The 25,983-nt window shown below is 37.2% G+C and overlaps 1 protein-coding gene across 1 annotated transcript in view; it reads left to right on the forward strand.

The window, feature by feature from the left end:
• The window catches only part of LOC150109710 (uncharacterized), a 493,008-nt gene that overhangs the window by 379,427 nt on the left and 87,598 nt on the right, over positions 1-25,983 (forward strand). Inside the window, exon 20 of the mRNA XM_090403026.1 lies at positions 11,595-11,806. Within this exon, the coding sequence (XP_090259152.1) occupies positions 11,595-11,806 (212 nt within the window). The remainder of the gene's footprint in view (positions 1-11,594; positions 11,807-25,983) is intronic.

Below are 25,983 nucleotides of genomic sequence, written 5' to 3' on the forward strand. Positions count from 1 at the left end.
TTTCGACCTTTATGTCAAGGTTATCTTCTGGAGCATACAACTAGTATTACTATTATTACTGTTATTACGGGCAACTCCAGGTAGTCATTAGACTCATCGAGGGAGGCCCCAAATCATATTCATCACAACTATTTGACATTCATACAGTATCTATCATACCTCGCCTTAAACTCATTCACTGTCACAGCATCCACTACAGACTCAGGGAGCGCATTCCACTCATTCACTACTCTAAAAGTAAAGAACCCAGCTCTAACACCTTTACTAACCACACTTTTGCCCAGTTTCCATGGATGTCCCCTAGTCCTCCCACAACCAGCCCTGTTCTCAAAAATATCTTCTGAATTAATTTTATAGAAACCCTTCAGTAATTTGAATATCTCAATCATATCTCCCCTCCTCCGCCTATCAACCAATTTTTGCAACCCACAAATCCTCAACCTGTTCTCATACGGTTCATTCCACAGACCTGCTATCATCTTGGTCACTCGCCTCTGGATCCTCTCCACCTCCTCCCCATCAAGAAGAAACCTAGGTGACCAAATCTGAGCACAGTAGTCTAGATGGGGTCTTATCAAGGCTCGATAGAGAGGAACAATAACTTGCTTGTCTCTGCTTGTCAGCGTATTCCTCAGCAACCAAGTGATTTGATGAGCTGTTTTGGTCACTTTTGCAATGTGTCCCCTAAATTTCAATTCCTTATCTACCAACACTCCTAAATCTCGTGCCTCATCAATTTCCTGGAGCAGGGTTCCACCAATGCAGTAAACTGCCGCCAATCTTTTCACCCCAAAGTGCATAACCTTACATTTTGCCACATTAAACTGACATCCATTCTCCTTAGCCCAGACCTCCAATCTATCCAAATCATCCTGCAAAATTTTGACGTCATCTGCATTCACTATTGCCCTACCCAACTTCGCATCATCCGCAAACAAATGAACTGTTCCTCTCAGATCATTTCCTATGTCATTTATGAACAAATTAAACAGCAGTGGTCCAAGAACAGATCCTTGTGGCACACCACTAGTCACAGGCCGTCTTGTGGACTCCACTCCCGAGTAAACCACTCTCTGATATCTCTCCTTCAACCACCCTCCTATCCATCTCACCAAACCCATGTCCATTCCCATATGCTGCAATTTACTGATTAGAATTCCATGTGGAATCCTGTCAAAGGCCTTGGCAAGGTCCAACAGAATCACCGTAAACCCATTACCCTTATCCAGTTCAGCCGTCACTGTGTTATAATACGTGAGCAAGTTACTGAGGCATGACCTACCCTTCACAAAACCATGCTGTCCCCGATACAATATCCCATTTTCTTCTATCCAATCTTGTATTTTCCTCTTGACTATTTTCTCTAAGACCTTGACAATGATTCCTGATATGCTAATCGGTCGGTAATTTACAACAGCAGTCTTGGAACCACCTTTATGCAGTGGAACTATTTTCCCCTCTTTCCACCCGCTCGGGACTAACCCAGACCCGAGACTCAAATTAAACAAAATGGTCAAGGGTACTGACAATTCTTTAGCTGCTTCTCGTACAACACGAGCTGGTATACCATCCAATCCCACAGATGTATTGACATTGAGGTTATGCAATAGACTACTCACCTCCACTTCATTAACCACAATTCCCGTATAATCTACTGGTTTATTCATTTCTGCAATGTCACCACCTGGATGATATACTTTTGCAAAGTGCTCACTCAGTAACTCAACTATCTCAACTGATTCAGTTACCTCCCTACCATTGGCATTCTTTAAAATCAATCTGCCATGTACATTTTTCCTTTTACTTGCTACATATCTAAAAAACTGTTTAGGATTCTCTCTAGCCTGCATGGCCAATGTTCTTTCGTAATCCTTTTTTGCTTTTCTTACCACACTCGTCACCCTTCTGGCCTGCGCTTTATACCATTCATGTGCCTGCCGGTCACCCTTCTCCTTAAATTCCCTCGATAGTTGTTTCTTTTTTTGCAACTCAAGCTTAATGGTGTTATTCATCCATTTAACCCCCACTTGATTTATTATTCGGACTCTAGGTATACAATAGTCAGCCATTGCTTCATGCAAGCACTTCTTAACTACCTCCCATGCACTATCAACTTCTAGTCCTTGCAGTTGTACATGCCATGGCACTGAACCAATCAAACTCCTAAGCTTGTCATACTTTCCCGCCCGATAATTCCACATGTACCCTGTCTTAATTGAAAATTCTACACCTTTAGCCACCTCCCAAGTTAAGACCCTATGATCACTCTCACCGATTGGTGGCAATGTGGTCATATTTGTTACAGCCAAATCCTCAGATGTAATTACTAGGTCAAGCACTCTCTGACCCCTAGTATTTTCCATTACATGCTGTCGCAGATAGTTATCCCTTAATAACCGCATAAAATCCAGTTCCTTCCTCCCGTGTGTCCTCTCCTCACTCCAGTCAATGCGACCATAGTTGAAATCTCCCATAATAATCGCCCTCCTTCCACCCATTTCTTCTATTTGCTTGTGCATACTGTCACCACCATCTTTTCCATCACCTGGTCTATAGCAGCACCCAATTGTATATTTAGTTCTGCTAGCCACAATCTCACACCAAATGGCCTCAAATGTGCTCTTTTCTCTATCCTGCAATTCAACTTCTATTCTCCTTGGCTGGAGCTCATCAGCTATCATCAACAATACTCCTCCCCCCATTTTATTCTCTCTGTCATTCCTGAACACACTATACCCATCACATTCAATCCCACTAGTTATATCATCTACAGTCAGCCATGTTTCACTAATACCTATAACCTGTGGTCTGGAAGTGCCAACCATGGCCAAAAACTCTTCCTTCTTGTTCCTAATACTCCTAGTATTAGTGTACATGAATTTAAGACCCCCATTAGCACCAACCCTACCTTGATGCCTTATATTAACTATCCGACTCAGATTGTTGTCCTTATCTGCTCTGGCATATTATATTCATTCTTACATTCAACTGCCTCCATAAGGACTGTATCTCTACCCCCCTCTAACAAATCTACTTTCCCTGAATTTGCACATCCACTACATTCAGCAACACTTTCTCAAGTCTTCTTACACCGTAACCATTCAAATGCAAGCCATCCATCTTATATAGATCCTTTCGCCCATCAAACTCACTCCACACATCCACAAATTCCACACCACTCGTCATACATAACCCACGCATAAAGTCATTTGCAATTATGGCCCTCCTTTTAAACATTTCACTGTCATACCGTGGCAAAAGACTAATCATTCTAACTCTCTCACTCTTTTCTTTTGCTACCTCAAACAATTCATTCAGGTCTTCTATCATTTCCATTTTATCTCCTTTCAAATCATTCGTACCTGCCACAACAATCATTTCTTTCACCTTTTCCTTTTGCTCTCTAATAGACGCAGTTACGTCCTTTATGGTCGCACCAGGTTGGTACGATTTTGTCAAATCCTCTACTAACACACCTCGTACTAACGAGTCTCCATACAGCACTCTATCCTTCATTTTGTTCATGTTCACATTCATACGTCTATTTTTCCCGTCATACCTTTTATTATTGGTTGGTTCATTCAGTCTATCCAAGTGTCCTCACCTCAATATACTTGAAAGTGATGGATAAGGTCATCAGCAACCACTTTCTCACTACCTGGAGGCCCATCATCTTCTTGTTTACTTTATCCACTTTTGGATACCGTCCATGGAATGATTTGAAGAAACTCATGTGAATATTATTATTACTACGTAACACCTCCAGGGAGTCCAAGGACTCATCGTGGGAGGACACACCACTCCACCAAATACACCTCATCCTCTCCACCATCACTCAATTCCCCAACCACGAAACTACAACCATCAACGCCATCTATCGCCCACCATCGCCACTAACAATAGTATTTTTTGTCTGTAAATTGCGTGTGTTCTGAAGGCCGATTTGTCTGTAAACGGGATGAAAAACCCGAGTTTCCAGGAGAAAAAAATCCTGCTACTACTGTATGATATCGGCTAACTCACCTTCAATTGAAAAAGCCCATATAAGGATTCCCTTTATCACAACAAGAATCGAACCGAGGTCTTTTCAGTTGAAGGACGCAATGTTCATTGTTTTTCCAATTTTGCTATGGAGGCTACTACTACTTGTTCAGGGTGTCCCAAAATTCACACAAGAAGTAAATTTGATAGAAAACACAGATTTTTAATTAAAAATTGTAATTTCTTGTTGATTCATAAAGTATACAGTATAGGGTTATGCATGGAATAGCATATCGGGTAAATGGCCTCCACGGCTTTGCTGGCACATGCGCACTCTTTTGTCGAAATTTTCCATGACTGTTTTGCATAAATGTGGCAGAATTTTGTTGATACAATGCTCACTTTCCTCCTTTAAGGCGTGGGTGGTCGTGGGCTTGTTGGCATAAACCTTAGACTTAAAAAAACTCCAAAGAAAAAAGTCCAATGGCGTTAAGTCACATGATCTGGGCAGCCAATTCTGATCACCAAAACAGGAAATTACACGACCAGGAAATGACTCATGCAGTAATTGAATTGTTTCTCGGGCTGTATGGCATGTGGCACCGTCTTGTTGAAACCACATGTCGTCCGCATCCATATCTTGCAATTTAGACACAAAAAACTGGATTATCATGCCGCGATAGCGAGCACCATTAACTGTTATTGCCTTACCAGCCACATTTTCGAAGAAGAATGGACCGATGATGCCTCCAGCCCAAAATCCGCACCAAACAGTGACACATTGTGGATGCATTTGTTTCTCAACAATCACTTGTGGATTTTCTGAACCCCAAATGCGACAATTTTGTCGATTAACAAAGCCATCAAGATGAAAATGAGCCTCGTCGCTGAAGATGATTTTGTTCAAAAAATAAGCATCCACTTGTTGTTGTGCCATGATCCATTCAACGAACTCTCTTCACTGTGTGTGGTCAGTAGGCTTCAGTTCTTGAGTCAATTGAACTTTGTAAGCATAAAGATGCAAATCTTTCGTGAGAATACGCTGTAGAGCGCTTCTCGAAATGCCCAATTCAAGACCACGGTGCTGAATTGATGTTCCTGGACTCTCAGCAACACTCTCACGAACTGCTTCGATGTTTTCTGTTGAACGACTTGTTGAAGGATGGCCAGAGTGTATAAGATCACTAATTGATCCAGTTTCCTTGAATTTTTTTAATTAATCTTTTCACAGTTGATGAAGTTAAATCACTATTCCGACCATATTTTGTACGAAAATTGCGAACTATAGCTGCCAAACCTTCATTATTTTTAAAATATTGTTCAACAATGAAAATGCGTCGTTCTTTCGTGTAGCGCTCCATTTTTAATAACCCTGAACTGTCAGCTGTCACGCTGTCTTTTTTTTTCTCGTCAGCAACACTTTACCGCACAAATGTCTCTAAATTTAAATCTTGCATGAATTTTGGGACACCCTGTATGTGGGAAATATATGACTTTAATTTTAGTATCACCTCTGGGTCTGACTCCCACTGATGAGACCTCAGTAAAGGTCAAAATCAGTCTGGGTAGTGGTCCTTGTCATAATGCTTAGCATTATACACACCCAAAAGGATGTGTTTTGCATTACGTGACTAAGGCAACTGATGCGAAGTCATTAGTTTTTATATACAAGAACTTAGTCGTGAAAATACTTCATGTGCAAATTTTGTTTGCTTACACTTGGATAAAGAATTAAACCAAGAATATGATTTCTTGGTATCTTTAATTTAATTTAAATGTTTCTATCTTATCTCCACTTTTTAACCTATCAACCAACTTTTGCAACCTACAAACTCTCAATCTATCCTTATAGAGAACATTCCACAGACCATTCACCATCTTGGTTACTCACCTTTGAATCTTCTCCACCACTACCACATCCCCCAAGAAACCTAGTAGACCAGACTTGAGCACAGTAATCCAGATGTGGATGTATCAAAGTCTAATAAAAAGGAATAACTTCCTTATCCCTACTAGTTAGTGTGTTCTTCAGTAACCAAGTAATCTTATGAGCTACCTTAGCAATACATCTTCTAAATTTCAAATCTCTGTATAAGGATATAATATCATATCCTTATTCACCCATTCCTGAATTCTACTGATTGGTCTATAATTTAAAACTGCAGTTTTACAGCCTCCCTTATGCAGAGAAATTATTTTACCCTTTGGCGGAAAGACCTGAGTTCGATATTCCCGTATATGACTTGAGGAACCTTTATCTGGTCTCTTTCCACTAAAGGTGAGAAAACCCTTTACCTCATATGGAGGTAGAGGGTTTTCATTCAGCAACCCAGGTTTTATATCTCTCAGAACAGGCAAACTAGTCTGAGACTGATGGATTTACAGTCATAAAATATATATACCTAATTACTCATTAGGGTGGCTGAAACCCCCTCCCCCCTCTAAAGGGACAGGGCAGAAAAGGGAGGAAAATACATATAAATAGCTAAATCTAATTTCATGGCTGTATTTACATTTAGATTTTGCAATTTTTAAAAACCACCAGTTGATCTGTTTCTGTTCTTGAATCAGTCGCTTTCACATGTCACAGCAACATCTTCACTTGGATTATAGACTCTTGCAAAATGGTTATGCAGTAACCCAACTATTTTGTCTGCTTCTGTCATCTCACTGCCATCAGCACTTGTTAAAGTTTTCCTTCCATAGTCATTCTTCTTCCTTGCCATGTAACGAAAGAATTCTTTGAGTTTTCCTTTGGTGTGGTCAGCCAGTTTCTTATTATAATTTGATTTTGCTTTTCTTACCATGTTGGTGACCTTTCTTGCCTGACTTGCACTGCTTGTGAGTTTGCCGATCATCTTTCTCGTTATTTGTACAAGGTGTGACAATTTAATTCCTGGAATGGCTGCATAGTGTTGCCTATGTGGTGATTTGGTTGGAGTCACATGAGTAATCATGCTGGTACATCTTTTAACTAATGCGTGCACCATTTGCTAGTTTGCTATTGCAAAAACATAGAGATCTGCATGTAAACTTTGGCGTAAAAATGTGTGATTGAAATTTGGAGCAGCATGTTAACATCAAATTTTGTGTGAAAATCGGCAAAACTGATACTAAAACGTTGGAGCTTCTGAAAAAGTCAAGTGTGTTTTGAGTGGTATAAGAGATTCAAATGTGGGTGAGAAGATGTGAATGCCAACCCCAGAAGTGGGTCGGTGTTCACATCTATTCGTGCAAATGTGAATAGAGTGCGAAATTTGGTTTGGTCTGACAGACGATTAAGTGTGTGATTAATGGCTGATGAATTGCAAATGAATCAAGAAACAGATTAATTTTAACTGAAGAATTGGTATGCAAAAGATTTCTGTGAAGTTTGTGCTTCGGATCTTGATGAACGAACAGAAATAGTGGTAAGTTCAAGTTGCAAATGATCTTTCTGCAAATAAGCACATGTTTCCGAGAGTAATTATGGGTGACGAAACTTAGTGCTTCCAGTATGATCCCAAAACAAAACACCAGAACATGGAGTGGAAAACTCCGAGTTCGCCAAGTCCAAAAAAAAGCACTCATGTCACGTTTGCAGTTCATGACCATGCTGGTGTATGTTTTTGGTTACAAGGGGGATAGTCCACTATGAATTCATTGAACAGGGACAAACAGTCAACCAACAGTGCTATTTAGAGGTGCTGAAAAGATTACGAGATTCTGTTTGGAGAAAAAGACCTGAATTGTGGCCTGACAAGAGGATTATCCATCACGAGAATGCGCTAGGCCTTAGTGTACTCATCGTGAGAGAGAGTTTCTGGCCAAAAATTCTATTACTGAATTAGGTCATCCTGCTTATTCAACCGACTTAGCTCCCTGTGATTTCTGGCTGTTTCCAAAATTAAAGACTGTGCTAAAATGACGAAGATTTTCTGATATCGCTGATATCCAGCATAATGTGATAAAGGACTCGAGAGTATTCCGGAAAAGGAGTTCCAGGCCTGTATCCAAAAATGGGAACACCATCTAAACCAGTGTATAAATGCACAAGGGGACTACTTTGAAGACGGCAATAGCCACTAATGTCTAGTTCTTTTTTTTTTTCAAATACATTCTGGGAGTTCAATTGTCACAGCTCATCTCCACAATACTTTTTTTTTATAGCTCTTGCTTAATGATACATTTATCTAGCTCCTACCTGATGCAGTTATTTATGACATGGCACAGCTTTAAGCTTCTTCTCAAGCTTGTCATTATCACCTGTCTTGTAGTTTCACATATCCCTTTCTTGACAGAAAATTCCACGTTTTGCAACCTCCCAAGTCAAGACTGCATTATCAGTTTCCCCATTTGGAGGCAGTATGACCTCCTTGGTGGATGCTTCTTCTGATCCTCTCACTAAATCCAACACTCATACCTAGCGTTCTCTCTATCACATGATACCTAAGTAATTTTCTCTCAGTAGATTTATAAATTCAGTTTTCTTCCTGATACGTTATCTTTCCTCCTTCCAATCTACATCTCCATAGTTATTACAGCCTCCTCTAATAATTTCGACCTGCACTCGTAGAAATCTGCTGTGCCTATGCATGTCTTTCATATCATCTCTGGCTCCCCTCGCCTGTATCAGCAACAACCATATATTTTGTTTGGCCCCAATTTTACATCAGACTGTCTCAAAAGAACTGCCATCCTCCTGCATGTCTCCTCATCTTTTTGGCTACAGTTCTGCTTGCATCAGCAGTATTCCCCTTCCCCCAATCCTGTCTTCTCTATCCTCCCTGAAAATATTAAACCGTTCACATTCTATCCCTGTATCTGTGTCATCTGCTGTTATATGTATGTTCATTCATCCATCATTGGTCTTCACAGGCACTTAAGCACCCATAGCCTTCCAACTGTTCTTGAACTTTGCAACCGCAATTATAATTCGAGGATCAGGTGGTTAGCCCTCTGCTTCTGGAGTGTCCTATGTCTGTAAGTGCATGTGTTCACAGGCCAGTTTGCCTGTTCTGGGGGATGAAAAATCCCCTAACTCTATATGAGACCAGCTAATTCACCTTGCATTGAAAGAGACCAGATAAAGGTTCCTCATGTCACAGACAGGAATCTAGCCCAGGTCTTTCCGATCAAAGGGCTTTGTCTATACTGACTGAGCTATGGAAGCTCATTATATGTATGTACGTAATTAAGATTTTGGAAAGCTTTGAGATGTGGATTTGGAGAAGAATGAAAAAAATCAAATGGACAAATAAAATAACTAATGAAGAGGTCATAAAAAGAGTAGATGAAGAAAGAAGTCTGTTAAGGAGGATAAAAAGAAGCAAGGGAAACTGGGATCGGATGTATTCTGAGAGGGAATGGAATCATCGGAGATGCCATCGAAGGAAAAATAGACGGAAAAAGACCCAGAGGAAGAGTAAGGAAAACAATGCTAGATGACATGCTGAATAGAGACAGGTACACAACCTTGAAAGAGAAGGCTCAGAACAGAAGAGAGTGGAAGGAAGGTTTCTGCTACTAAAAGAAGAACCTGCTCAATTGCAGAATACTAAAGAAGAAAGAAGAAGATATTCTTTTGGCAGAGTTCAGTTGTAGTTCAATGTCCAATACTGAAAGACACTATGTATCTCCTGCAGGTTGTCATGGGAGTGACTGTACTATCAACTACTTAATAAAGTACACAAAAATGTGTGAGCCAAGTTAATCTAAAGCATTGTGGTCACTTAAGCAGAATGAGAAAGGAAAGGTTGGTAGAATTTGTTTGATGCCAAAATATCAGAAAAAGAAAGAGAGAAAGAACAAGACCTAAGTGAGTTTATGCAGTGCCTTAAATAATCAGAAATTTTAGATCTGACATTATTAAAGATCTGACAAACAAATTGTTATAGGACACTAATTAGTAATAATGAAAATTGTAATTTTTTAGTTATTCATTTTTATGTCTATTTTGCCTATTTTTGTTTAGGAATACCCCTTTTATGATGTCACTGGCTTTTTATTCAATTTTTAGGGCATTACTGATGTTTTAAAAACAGATACATGAAGAATATAAGGAATAATTTTGGACATACCTTTGTAGGATATTCCTGGTTGTCTTCTTATTGAGCACCATCTAGCATATGATGAAGTATGACAGGAAAGGGGATTGGAAATGTGGATATAGGGAGATGTGGAAGAATTGCGGGTAAGACAAAAGGACTGTGAATTCTTTGGGAAGAAGGTAAAAGGTAGAACGTTTTGGGGAAAGGAGAAGGATAGAATATGATGAAACAAGATTAGGGGTGGGAGTAACAGGGTGTGAGCTCTTTCAACTGTGTGTCATCTTCGGAGAGTGTGGGAAAAGTGGAGGCTATGTCATGTCGGCTTGGTATTTTTGTCTTGGGGTGTATCTGTGTTGTTTTCTATTGGTTCGAGTCGTGACCTAATTTTTATGTTCTGGAGCTTCCAACTCTTAGAGATTATGTAGGGGGAAGTGAACATTTATTAAGTTTTCATCACATTTTATGGCTATTGTTTCCAGTATTCTAAGCGTTGTTTCGTTTTCCTGTATATCTACTATTATGACTTTGTCGATTTGTAGGGTATGTTTCTTCGAGAGTGTGGGAGACATTTTTACTATCAGACACTGTGGCTGGAAATTTACTGCACACAACTCATGCTGGAATAAATGTATTAGTCTTAAGTGTGATTATGTTGAAAAATAAAAATAATTTTGAACGGGGGGGGGGAGGACCTCCCCTCGATGAGTCTTGATAGACTTTGTGTTTCTTAGGAAGGACCTCCCATGATGAGTCTTTTGACTCCATGGAGGCCTGAATAATAATAATAATAACATTTCTTATTGCTTAAATGTTCTGGGATTGGTATGTTGCAGTCACAGAAGTGTTCCTGTAGTCTTGCCCATAAAGATCTGATTGTGGAACCTGTGTAGGTGGCGTCACAATCTTGTTAGCAAGGAAATTTGTAAAGTATGTGGTGTTCTAGTATTTCTTTGTATATGTGAGATTTTGTAGGTTTTAGTGTTGCCAATTTTTGATTTATGGTGAACACAAATTTATAGTGTTTAAAAATGTGTTTGTAGCTTTGTGTGTGTTCTGGATGTATGGGAGTTTAATGATTTTTTTGTGTTTGCAAGTTTTTTTTGGTTGACGAGTTATGTAATATGCTCATAGCATCCTGCATGCCCTTGTTGGATACATATGCAGGAATCTGATGATGGTGGTGACATTTTGATGGATCAAAACTATTGCTTTGTTACATAATTTAAGAAAGCATTTCATAAGTGCAAAATAGTGTTTGTCTTTTTAGTGAGATTCATGTAATTTATTTTCATTGTATTGCTTATTATTTAGTTAACTGTCATCAATAACCACCATGAACCAAAATCATCAGATAGATTTAGTATGGATTGAAGCCATGAAGAGTGTAATTATAATCATATGCTCTGATATATTTAACAAAGATGATGATACACAATGTGATTGTAATGTTTAAAGCATTCAGAAATAGTTTGTACATGTATGTACATGCATACACAATATTAGTATTGAATAAAAACTAATTTGATATACTTGAACAGAAATTTAGCATGTTTTCAGAAATTATTCCTTTTTCCTCCAAAACAGTTTTCAGTTATCAAAGAATACAGATGAGAATACTTTTTTATCTTCACCTGTAATTACTCCTTTGGAAGACAGTCATCCTTCTTCACTAACAACTTCTCATCATTCGCCTGATTCAGTTTATCCTCCACCATTTTTACACTCAGAAGCAGTATTTAAACCAATGACATTTTTGGAGGAAATCAAAGCAGCAGTACTTGAAAGACAAGCAAGAGGTAAGTTAATGTTGCACATAGTTCATCAGACTTTATGTGGAATCACACTTATGTAGAACTGCAGTTTCCTATTTCAATTTAGGAATGCATTACAGTTTTAGAACAAGTTACATCTACTTTAAAATTTTTGGATACAAGAGGAAATAAAATTTTTATAAATCAAAATCTGCAGTTTTTCTAGAGATTTTGATTTATAAAATTTTCCAATCTCTACTCATAATAGAGTTAATCTGACTTCAGATTTTGATGAAATTTAATGTGATTTTTCTAAGTATATTGACTCATTTCAAGTTAGATCTAGGAGTCTAAAGTTGATTATTAAAATTGGGATAAGCATGAAAATGCATTTTACACACACACACACACACACACACACACACACACACACACACACACACACACACACATACATAGAAACATTGGATAATCTTATACTTATTAGAATTCTTATTGAAATGGTTCATAGTCAGCAAAATATAATAATAATAAAAAAAAAATTAGCTAATACTTTTTATTCCCTTATAGGGAGTAGGCGAGGCCTTTCAACCTTATCTAGCTTTTGGAGACTGAGTGGGCAGTTCAGTCTCCACTGGTAGCCAATCAAAGATAGCTGGCCCATGTCTGTCACTAATTATAGGTAACCACCGATGAAGAGGCTGGCAAACAAGTGCTGTCATCTCTTGGTACCTAACCCTAACAGGATATGTTACTGTCTGAAATAATGTGGGTACTACGGTCGATTTTCTTGAGTTAACAGGACGAAAAACCTGAGTTTCCAGGAGAAAAAACCTGCTTGCCCATCCGAGAGATAACTTGGGAACCGGTTGAAAATAGGCTTAGGAAAAGTTCCTCTAGTTGACGACTAAACTTGAACCTAAGTCTAATTTCGAACAACCAAGCACAGAGAACGCAAGCACCACTTCCACTGAGCTACACAGGTCTATAATAATATTTATATATATATATATATATTTTTTTTTTAACATGAATTTTTATCAAAATACTTTTGATCTAACATTGAATCTGTACAGTCTCATCTTACCTCGTATTCTTTTAAACTAATATAAATTTCGTAGCTATGCTCAATGTTATACAACTCATAATGTTTGTATCGCTGCAGTGAAAATTTGGAAATGGTTCATAGTGCTTTAGTTCCTGTGTATTTCATTTATTTGTAGATTTCACAGAAGTTTTTTGTATATATTATTGTATATATTCAGAGAGTCGAAGGCTCCAGAAAAGCATACAACAGGACTATATGTGTGTTGGCGGGGGGGTCTGATGTGGCACATCACCAAACATCGGAATGATCATATGGCATCTGTGGATGCCTAGTGAACATATGGATTTTGTGGTACCTGTGAAGTCGTCAAGAACATTTATATACAGGGTGATTATAATTAAAGTTCACATTTTAAAAGACTGTAACTGGGTATATACTCAGCTGAAATGATTTAATATTTATCATGATGATGTATGCAGCAATGGAATTTGATTTTGTTCAAAAATCAACATTAGTTCTAAAAGTTGCCGCCAAAGTGATATATGGTGCTGTAGTACATATAAATTACGTACAGTACTCCTGGTATGCAGTGAAACACTGTGACTATACTATTTATGCAAATGTCCATAATCACGTATGCTTTGAAAGAAGCTTCTATAAAAGAAGGTGGCTGCAGAATGTATCAGTTCATTGCCTGTGAACAGACGTTTCAAAGCATAGTCACTGTTACAGAATGCTCGTGCACTTCTCTTGAACTTGTTTTTCCAAAATAATAGCTGTGCCTTGAATGCATTGTGAAAGTTCAGAACATTAAAGGGATTCAAAATGGGTATTATGACTACAAATAATTTATGCGAACTGATCCAGAAATTTGAAGAGTCAGGTTCCTTAGATGTCAAAACCTGGCAGAGGATGGAAACCTGTTGACAGTGGAGGAAGTAGCCTTACCATTACAGGAAGAAAGGATGGCAAAACTTGTAGGAAGCAGTACTGCATAGCATATTGCACAGTCTTTAGACAAACCCCTTAAGCGCAGTTCACAAAGTCTCATGCACCCTGGTCTTTATCCTGACCAGGGTGCATGAAAAGCATTTGCCCTGCAGTTTCTTACTCGGACTCAAGTGGACAGGGATTGGCCATGGAACATTTTCTGGACTGATGAGCTCAGTTCCATCTGGACAGTGCTGTAAATACATGCTGCAGAATTTGAGCAACTGCAAACCTAGGTCGTATGTGACAGGTTACGCTTCATTCCCCACACATGGTTTTCTGTGAATAATGAATTCATTATCAGACCTTTCTTTTTCGAGGAGCTCGGTCTTGCTGGTCTCATTACCTGCAATATTAATGGCTAGCAAAATGCATCTCTCTGTACAATGGTGGCTGATGAGAGGATCATCAGCCACCATCGTACAATGTGGCCAGTGCGCTCATTGGATCTGAATCCCTGTGACTTTTAATTTTAGAATAAGATTGCATGGGTTTTTTTTTGGACCAATAAATTTAATGATAAATTATGCCAACAAGTTTCACCAACTGGGCTGTTTGCCTTCTTCAGGGCATACAAATGGTAAAGACAACACAAAGTCTCTAGTACATAGAATAAACATATAAAATATAACAAAATTAAAAAGACGTGTAACATCATATGCATGGAACGTCTGTTTCATTATTTATTGTTGTGTGTGGACACTCTGTAGTTTGCAGCGAAATTAAATTCTGGTAAGCTTAGTGATCTTATTAGGGTTTTCCGTATGTCAGGCAGGATTATTCCTTGATTTCTGGCTGCTTTCAGAATGGAGAAGAACTGTGGCTTCTTTGAAATTGCAACACCAGAAATTTTTTTTCTAGTTAAGGCTTGGAACTTTTGTCCCATTCAGTGGTGTGGCTTGTGTTGAGGAAGTGGAGGGCTAATCCAGAACTATCTATTCTGTTGTTTTTAAAATCTCTTACTTGTTCCTTTTTTCTTATTTCAAGACTTCTTGATGTCTGACCTATGTAGTTTAGACCACAAGAGCAAGGGATGTTTGAAGCATATTTGAAGAAGGCATTGCTGTTTTTTGGTGACCTTATATGTTTTAGATCGTCTTGATCGGTTTCAAAGTTACTCTAATTTCAAAAATTTTGAAGAGTATTGCAATCTTTTTTCACACTGTTCCTGCATAAGGGATGGCAATTGAGGATTTATATTGAGTCTTGGCAGATTGTTATTGTTGTGTGGGGTTGCTATGAAGAATCTTTTTAATTAAATTTCTTGGATAGCCGTTGTTTACCAGGGTCTGTGATATATGAGTTAATTTGTCCTTTAGGTCTTTTTCTTCTGATATGAAGCTGGTGGCTCTATTTTTCAGCATGTGTATGATGTTAAGTTTTTGAGAAATGTGGTGAGTAGACAAGAAGTGAAGATAACGTCCAGTATGGGTTGGTTTACGGTAGACTTTAAGGCTATGTCCATCTGCTTGTTTTTTGATTAGGATATCTAAAAATGGTAGTTGTCTATCCTTCTCAAGTTGAAGTTTCACAGTTATAAAAGAAAAATTGTACTCAAAAGGTTAAACAAATATATTTCAAAACATCCCTGCACTATTACATGATAGGATACAAAATATCAGATACGAACTTAGCAAAATAGATCTAACATGCTTCCGACTTTATGAAGACATTTTGAACAACATAGAAACTGACTTATGGACACTTCTTGATAACATGATACATAATAGTTTCAACAAGTCTTTTCTTATCAACAAAAAAAGTCAAATTAAGAAATTTAATACATTATATGAAAGAAGTCATAACTCTAAACCCAGCCTGCCTGAGGACAAAGTAATCTTTAACCTCTGACCATTCCTTAACACAACCAGATGTCAGCTTACTAAAAAAAGGGATTCAATTTTGCTATCGCACCTAACCATATTCCAAAGGTCGACATTATTTCCAACATAGAAGCAATACTCTCGTCTTTGATCTTAGATTAAAGAGCGCTGTTATCCTTTCATCATCTAGACCACCAAAGCAAAATATAACACCTTCAGAAAAGCGATCTCTCTCCAACTTGAAGAAGAACAAACAAAGGAAACTCGACGGTTATCCTCAACACTAAAGACTACACAGCTAAGATCACAGAGTTACTCTCAGATACAGCAACTTATCCACTGACATCTAAGGATAAAAAAGTATAGATATATTTTCAGTTTTTGCTATGTGACTTCATCATCATCAAATTCCTGCCATGTACCTTCAAGGAGTGTACAGGATATGATAGTACTACATGAAAAAAATTACATCATTATTAATTCCCTATCTACAATTTTCCTCCAAATCAGTCTGTTACTTGTCAAGACTCCAACATTATCAGATCTTATATTTCTATCGTCTAAGGCACTTTGTACCGTATCAATCCACCTATATCTTGGTCTTCCTCTGGGTCGTTTTGCTGCCAACCTGGCAGAGAACACTTGTTTTGCTAATCTTTCTTCGCCCATTCTGTTTAAGTGACCATACCACCTGAGATTAGCTCTGCTAACGCATTCCTGGATGTTGACAATGTCAAGTTCTTTCCTAATATCCTTGTGTTTAATATGTTATTGCCATTGATGCCATCTGTTCACACCTATAATCTTTCTCAGGACTCTCATATCTACGGTCTCTAGTCTTTGGTCAAGTGTTTTACTTCTAACCCAGGTCTCATATCCATAAGTTAAAACTGGTTTGAACACTGTTTTGTATACAGCTAATTTAGTGTTCTGACTAATTTCTCTTTTATTCCATATGAATTTATTCAATTGACTTCCCACCATACCAGCTTTGTTGATTCTGTTGTCTATTTCTATATTGAATTTGTCCATCTTCATTAAAAATCGTGCCAAAGCAGCTGAAGTGTTTTACTTGTTCCAGAGGTTCTCCATTAACAACACAGTTGACATTTTCAGTGATTCTGCCTATTTTCATTGTCTTTGTCTTTTTCTTGCTGACCTTCATACAATATCTATTACAACAGTTATTCAATTTAGTCAGAGAATCTTGCAGACTTGTAGCGGATTTATTTAGAAGTATAACATCATCCGCATAAAGCAAAGAGCTGACATTAACATCTCCAATTTTGATATCATGTTTAATACCACTTTACTTCATAATGTGATCCATATAGATAATGAATAACAGAGGGGATAATGTACATCCTTGTCTCACACCAGATTTAACATTAAACCATCTTCCTGTACTTCCTTCAATTCTAACTGCTGACTTACAACTCAAATAAAGTATTGCTTGATATAATGCCCCATTGACACCATATAACTGCAGCGTATTGAATAGCTTCTCTCTTGGCACCTTGTCATATGCCTTTTCCAAATCGACAAAACTTAAATACAGATCTTTGTTATATTCCCATGCTTTCTCGACTATTTGTCGTAAAGTGAAGATCTGATCCTGACAGCCTCTATTTGGCCTGAATCCAGCTTGTTCTTCACCAAGGCTTTTCTTGCACAATTCTTCTTCACAATTCTTCCACAATGTTTCTCAAGTATACTTGCATAGATCTTGCCAGGAACACTCACTAGGGAAATACCTCTGTAATTCTCACATTCAATTTTATTTCCCTTTTTATATATGGGTACTATGAGAGCTCTACTCCAATCATTGGAAATTCGTCCCTCTGTCCAGGCTTTCTGAACTATGCAGTGCAGCCACTGTAAGACTCTTATACCACCATACTTCAGCATTTCTGGTCAAATATCATCTACTCCTGCTGCCTTTCCACATTTCAAGCCTTTGATGGCTTTTTCTACTTCAAGTATGGATATGTATTCCTGACTGCATGCCTGGTCAGTGTTTTTTACCACTGTGCTGTCATCACTGCTTGTTTCATTTAGCAGTTTTTCGAAGTAATTACTCCATATACTTCAAGGATATCTTTTTCTCCCGTTTTCATGTCACCTTTATCATCTCTAACTCCTTTTACAGCACTCTTTCCTCCATTTCTAATCTTCTTCAACAGCGTCCAGAATATTTTGCCACCTTCTTGATATTTATTTTCTATATTCTTGCCAAAGTCCTCCCATGACTTTTGTTTAGCTAGTTTTACACAGTGTTTAGCATTCTTGCATTTGTCTCTATATTCTCTAAGAGTACAAGCTTACTTATTTGACAGGAACTTTTGATATGCTTTCTTCTTTTCCTTCACTGCCTCTTTAACTTCCTGTGTCCACCATGGAGTTCTGATTTTTTTTATCCTTACGGACAAACTCACCACATGCTTCTCTGGCAGAATCAATGAATGTTTTCTTCAGAGTTTGCCACTGAATCTCCAAGGTTTGATTCCTGTTCTCAAACTCTTTCATTTTTTCTTCAATAATCTTTGTGTATTTTAGTCTACAGTTCACATCTGAGAGCTGCTCAACTTTTATTCGCTTTAAAACTTTCTTACATGTTATTCTTTTCAATATGAAATTCAATTTTATCCTGCTCAAGACTAAATAGTGATCACTTCCAATTTCAAATCCTCTGTACATGCTGGTGTCCTGCACCAGGGAGAAAACATCACTATCAACAATAACATAGTCAATGAGACTTTTCTTATTCCTTGCCTCTTCTCTCCATGTGAATTTGTGCACATTTTTATGTTGGAACATGGTGTTAGTAATAACCAGTCCATGTTCTGAGCAGAAATCCAACAGATATTTGCCATTATTATTAGCTTTGCTCTTTTCTCCAAATTTTCCCAAAATATTTTTGTATGTCTCACAATCATTTCCTACTCTGCTGTTTAGATCCCCAACAAGGACCAACTTTTCCTTTTTCATTGTGTCAGTTGCTTTTTCTAAAGCCTCAAAAAATTCCTCCACTTCTACCTTAGCAGAACCTTCTGTGGGACCATAGGCACAAATAAGTCTCATTGTCCACTTCCCCATTCTCATATTTGCCCACATTACTCTACTTGAGACTGACTGCCATTCAAGAAGATTAGCCTCGTATTTTGTGTTGAATACTATGGCTACTCCTTTTTTTCCTTGATTGTCATTGCCTGAATATAACATTTTGTATTTATTGCTCAGAAAGATCTCACCAGTTTTGGTCTTTTTTGTTTCAGTAACCCCTATTATGTCGATCTAGTACTTATCTAATTCCTCAGCTAGCTCCATTTCTTTGCCATTCAGGCTTCTTACGTTAATAGTACCGATCTTTAACTCTGGTGATGTTGAGTAGGGGTTTGTTTTCAGATTTGTTCCAGTAGCTGACTTTTCACTGTTCGCCCTGGTTCCCTGGCAACAACAACAGGGGCATTGTTTAACCAGGCGACGCCCCAGCCAGCATGAAATTTTGTCATGTTGTACCATCATTTTTTATTTTGGTTTAACCAATAAGAATACAATTTGGTCGGCTAAATCCCAAATTGCCAGCCAATCCTTGTTCGTTTAGTATCCAAGTAGATACCCAACAGGATGCACCACGAGAAGGTGAGGATTGGACATTAGGTCAGAAGCCCTGGTCAGTTCTCCGCATTCCTTTAAAGGTTATGTGGAGGTCTCCTCTCAGTTATACAGCTTTGACCCTTAATCTAATGTGACTTTGTGACTTTTAATCTTCAGATTCTTCCTCACGATACCATAACTTCAAAATCCTTAGCTTCATTGGTTTCTCATATCATAATCTCTCTTTCCCCTCAATATAATACATCATTAGATATCTTATTACACAAAGTGCAAAACTTGACACTTTCTAACACTGAATTGACAGGCATCATTGTTTTGCCACATTTCCAGCCTATTCACATCATTCTGTAAGTGCAGGGTATCTGTAGCATCCCTGATTTCCCTATCTCTCTCTCTTTGCATCATCATCATCAGCAAATAACTGAACCACTTCTGTCAGTTCTTCCCAATATTATTAATTTATAGAATAAACAACAATGGTCCAAAGACTGATCCCTGGGTATACTACTGGTTACCTTAAATCTGGCAGTTTCATACCCACCATTTGGCAGCCTATTCGTTAAGTGGTTAGCATACCCGATCTCTAATCAAGTGGCTGCAGGTTTGAATTCTGCCTTGGCAATGGATGTTTGTGCTTGTTTTTAGGTGGAAGACAAGTTTTATCACCCAATGTGAGAACATCACCCTGCTTATCAGAGGTCTGAAGTAGCTTGAAAAGGTTCCATGTTTGGTCTCTAGAGCAGAGTTTATGGACTATGCAAAAAATAAATTAAAAATACAAAAAGCATATTAAATTGATAAAAATGGGTGGGGGGGGGATCCTTAGTGTACCCACAATACAAAAATGTGCTATAGGTTTGCAAATAATCTCTTGTGGTTTGGAGCAACATAAAATACACACCACTTATATCTGATACCTGTCCATCGACCACCCACCAAGTCAGTAGTGTATATTCCAATCTCATATTCTCCAGTTCATGCAACAGCCTTTCATGTGGTATCCTACCTTGGAGTATTCATAACTAAACATATACCCATTAACCACAGTAATAAAATATTTAATAAGTAAATATTTTGTTCCTAAGTATCTTAGGACATCTTCAGTACAGTTATTTCAAAATACTAGGAATAAATACAGTTAGGGCACATGATTACAATGGAATCCTGCTATGTGTGCAGTAGCCTGTTATAGTATTAAATTAAAATATATCTGATAAAAACTAAATCAGATTAAATTAAAATAAAATAACTTCACACAGGAAGAAAACATTTACAAGCAAGAGGAAGGAACAGCAATCTGCTCTCCCTTATCACCAAACTTAACCAACCTTTTTCTGGAATGCCTTGAAGAAAAAATTTAGATGCTTGAACCTAAACCAAAAATTTGTGTACAATATGTTGATGACATCTTTGCTTTCTGGAGTCATTCTGAACAAGAACTATACCTCTTTGTAGATAAGATCAACATTCTTCATCCTCGCATTAAAATCACACTAGAAAAAGAATCTTCACAAAGTATCTCCTTTCTGGATTTACACATCCCACGAAAACAAGATGGGTTCATCTCCATTTCTGTCTGCCATAAACCAACGTTTTCAGGTTGTTATATTCACAATTCATCTGCTCACCATCCATCTCAAAAATATGGCATCATTAAGAGCACACAAAGTTTGTTCATCTGAAGAATCCTTAAACCAAGAATTGGAAATCATCAAAAAGACAACCATACTAAATGGATACAGTCCAAAAACAACTCAAAAAAATCACCAATCACTTCCTTACGCACACACACACACACCAACCTAGACAGGAACAAGCCTATAGGATTCCCATACCGCATGTCAAAGGCATCTTCGAATGTCTGTCAAAAATTATGAAGAAATACAAACTTGCTGCTACCTACAAACCAATCAATCAGATCTATAATTTGCCACCTTCTCCTAAATACAAACTCTCAATTTTGTTGCTACCTGGTTTTATGAAGTTCCATGTTCCTGTAAGATGTCTTACTATGGACAGATGGGAAGATCTATTAGTAAATGCATCTCTGAACATCAATTTTCAACTCTGTGTTGTGCTAGGCCAGATTTGTGCAGTTTGATAAGACGGATATGGTCCGTCTTATCAAACCGCACAAATCTGGCCTAGCACAACACAGAGTTGAAAATCCAAACCATAGGATCCAGTGGAAAAACACCAAACTTCTACATAGATCCTTATGTAAACATGAGTGTTTGTATAAAGAAAGTGCTGAAGCCCTACGTCATAGACCCAATTTAAACTGTAATGACATTCTTACTATCTTAAAGTCTGGGAAATTGTCATCCTTAATTGTGTAAAATAAATCTATGTATGTTATTTTATTTTAATTTAATCTAATTTAATTTTTATTAGATATATTTTAACTTAATTCTACAACACGCTACTGCATGCATAGTGGGATTCCATTATAATCATGCACCCTAACTGTATGTTATTCTTAGTATTTTGAAATAATTGTACTGAAGATGTCCTAAGATACTTAGGACAAAATATTTACTTATTAAATATTTTATTACTGTGGTTAATGTGTATATGTTTAGTAATGTATAGATTGTCTGTCAGCCGATTTCTGTGTACAAGTTCTTATTAACTTCTCTAAAATCTTCGCCACCACTCTAGAGATATTGCTAGGTCAGTAGTTAGACACATCAACTTTTACACTATCCTCTTACAACAGAACTACCATACTTCAATTTCTGTGGTATCTTTCCTTAGCTGAAACTCAAGTTATGCTAACATGTCAAGGACCCAACCAATCTGAGTGAACATTTGTACATTCCTTTAGTGTGGTGTGTGCAGTACAAAGCATTTTTTAAAAAAATTATTTTTCTTTTATAGGCATGTTGTCACAGATAAGTACAGGTGTCTGTAATTTTTTGATAGCTAAAAATCTAAAGGAAGTTTAAAAGAAAATACTAATTTAAAATATTTAATTAATATTCATCTTTTGATAGTTAATATTTGGTCCTTTTACTAAATATGATACATTATATTGGATTCATTGGACCATAGTTTAGATAAAAGATATGTACATAATCGTCGACAAGTTTCGCCAGCTGGGGTCTGTCTGGCTTTATCAAGACAGGTAAGGTTATACTAACATTAAATGCTAACAAAAGAATGCAGTAACAGCTTAAAAAAAAAACAGTTAAACAAATTGAAGAGCATGTGTGACATCAAAAGCATAAAGCGTGGAGACTTAGTTATTGTAGTCATTTTTCGCATAATTGAGTTCTTCTAAACATAATAAATTAATTAAGTTTTTCCAAGTATCTTTTAATATTATGCCTTGGTTCCTGTTGAAGTTGTCTCCTGCCCATAGTATTACTGCAGCTTCTTTAAAGGTTCTACATCTGTAATCCTCTTCAATGTTTAGCATCAAGCCGTTGTCCCAATCTATGGAATGGTTTGAAATTGAGAAATGATGTGCTAATCCTGAGGTGTCTGTTCTGTTATTATTGACATCACTGACCTGTTCCTTCACGAAGCCTAGAAATCCGAAAAAAGGAACATGTCGGTGATGTAAATAATAACAGAAAAGACACCTCAGGATTAGCACATTATTTCTCAATTTCACACCATTCCATAGATTGGGACAACAGCTCGATGCTATACATTGAAGAGGATCACAGATGTAGAACCTTTAAAGATGCTGCAGTAGTACTACAGACAGGAGACAACCTCAATAGGAACCAAGGCATAATATTAATAGATACTTGGAAAAACTTAATTATTCATTATGTTTAGCAGAACTCAGTTATGCGAAAAATTATAAAACACCGTTTAATAACAATGACTAAGTCTCCACGCTTTATGCTTTTGATGTCATGTGTGCTCTTCAATTTGTTTAACTGTTTTTTTAAGTTGTTACCGCATTCTTTTGTTAGCATTTAATGTTTGTATAACCTTACTCATCTTGATAAAAGCCAGATAGACCCCAGCTGGCAAAACTTGTCGACAATTATGTACATATGCTTTATCTAAACCATGGTCCAATAAATCCAATGTAATGTATCATAATATTCATCTGTTTTGTATTTTTAAAATTCTTTAAAATGAATCACTGGTTAAAAATGGTTGAAAATATAAATTTCATAATTTTTGTTTCTAGTGTGTGTTTATTGGACTCGTAACTGAAATGTATTTAACAGTTAAAAAAAAACTTTTTCACATGTTTGAAATTTATTACAATGCTGATATTTAAAAAAATAAAGATCTTTTATCGAGAGTTTATTTTTCACTTAGTTAGACTATAATAAGTTTAGTTTAATCCTTTATCCAAGTGTGTGCTTTATCCAAGCCTTTATCCACACTTGGATAAAGGATTAAACTAAACTTATTATAGTCTAACCAAGTGAAAAATAAACTCTCAACATCTTTCTCTAAATCCGGAGTAATTTAATAATAAGGTTGTACACCCTTTGGCAACTCCTATAGGTTGGGGATGACCTCTCGTTGCTTCTGCCTTGGTGTCTCCACTACTGGGCCTGGCTCCCACTGACGAGACCTCAATAAAGGTTGAAACCGGTATAGGTAGTGGCCCTTGCCTTAATGCATAGCATTACACATATCTGCAAGGAGATGTGCTTTGCATTATGGGAGATACTGAGATAGGAGTGATGAGAGCTTTCTTCACCTTTGCAACGAGTTGCCCATTGTTGTACTACCTTACCCCAGTCCTGAAGATACTTTCAGGTGCAAATGCAAACTTTGTTTGCTCACACTTGGATAAAGGATTAAACTAAACTTATTAAAGATCTTTTAATTATTCATATTTGAATGAAATATTATAACTGTTCTCAAATTGCCTTTGTGAAGAGGGTGTATGGCAATGTTACTACGATTTTAAAAGAGGTATGCAGGTGCTGAAAGTTTGAGAAACCCTGCTTTAATATATGTGCTAATACCCCACTGTTCCTTTTTCCAAATTCTTATCTAAGTTATGCAACAGCACTTCAACTTTATTTTTGTGAACTGTGCAGCATTCACCTGGTTGATATATATTAGCAATGTGAACACTCATTAATTGAACAGTTTCATCAGCTTCTGTACTGCCTGTATTCAGTAAAGTTATTCGGCACTCATTCTTTCATTTACTTGCCATATAATAAAATTCTTTTGGATTGCCTTTAGCCTGCATAGCTAATTTCTTTTCATACTCTGATTTAGCTTTCCTCACTGTACTCGTAACTTTTCTAGCCTGCACTTCATATATTTCATAACTTCTCTCACTCTTATTCTCACAATATTTCTTCCACATCATCTTATGGATCCCTTGCTTAATAAGATTCCACATCCATTTCACTCCTACCCTATTTGTTCTTCAAACTCTGTTGGTACATTTAGATACTGCCTCATTTAAGCACTTCTTCCAAGGTTTCTATACGTTGCTGATATCTTTTCCATTCATTAATTGGTCACCATGAGATCAAAGATAGTATTCTCTTGAAGATTTTCATAATTTCCAGATTTTTAGTTTAGCTTGTAACTTGTCCTGACTGGAATATCCATATGGTTGGCTACTTGCAGGTTAGTATGGCATGATCACTATCACCAATTGGTGGCAAAACAGTCACATTCTTAACTGAGATCCCCCAACCCGATGCTAAAAACAAATCTAACACAATTTAACTATGAGTTCCTTCTTTCATATGCAGCTTGAGGAAATCATCTTGCAACAGCTCAATGCTTTCTTCTTCTACTTCATTATCATGAGATTCCTCTTCTGCTCTATCAGTGTTTGGATAATTTAAGTCACCCATAATGATTAATCATTTAGTACCCATTAGGGTAATTTGATGATGTATTTCATTGTCCCCAGTAACTGATTTCATTCATGCCTCCCCTTCATACCAGATAGCCATAGATTCACTAGTACATGGGACATTATTACTATTATAGCTTTCATCCATTTCTACTCTCACTGAACTCAGGTCATCTGATATCATTAGTTAGGCCACAACTTATTCAATAAAGCAATAAACTCAACCCCTTTGTTCTTGATTCTCCTAGTATTTGTGTACAAACATAACAAATTACCACTGGCTTTTTCTTATACTCAGATCTACAGTCTGCTGGACAAGTTTCTCTGTACATCTCCAGGTAGACCTAATGCATATATTTCCATTCATCACCCGATACAAAACCATGCTCAATGCCATTCATACCATTATCAAGTTTGCATACCATACTTAAAGTTAAACTGACCCAAACATTCCTGTGAAAAGCCAAACACCCATTAATGAAGCATTGATGCATGTAACAGATTGTATTGTCTATGCTGCAGCCACAGCAATTCCAAAAACATCATCCCAATTTCCACTATCCAAAGCCTTGGTGGAACCAAAGCAGCCAAAAAAGATGAAAATAGAGCATGGAGTATATTTTGTAGATACCCTACTACAACAAACTTAAAAGAATTTAAATGTGCTCGTGCCAAAGATCATCATGTCAGACATCGAAATCAAAAACAATCTTGGTTTACATGATCGATTAATCAAACAACCAATGCAAAAACTATCTGGGATAAAATCTGGAAGATGAAAGGTAGATATACAACACACCAGTTGTCTACCTTGGAACATAATGGATGTATTGTTGCTGGTCCCAAAGCTGTTGCAGACACTTTGGATGAAAACTTTGCCAAAAACTCAGCAGCAGCTTCATATCCTCCTGAATTTTTATGAAATTCCTGAAATAGC

This window comes from Typopeltis vanoorti, chromosome 2 (assembly GCF_054136105.1).
Source record: "Typopeltis vanoorti isolate ZY-2024b chromosome 2, IOZ_Tvanoo_1.0, whole genome shotgun sequence".
NCBI lineage: Eukaryota > Metazoa > Arthropoda > Arachnida > Uropygi > Thelyphonidae > Typopeltis > Typopeltis vanoorti.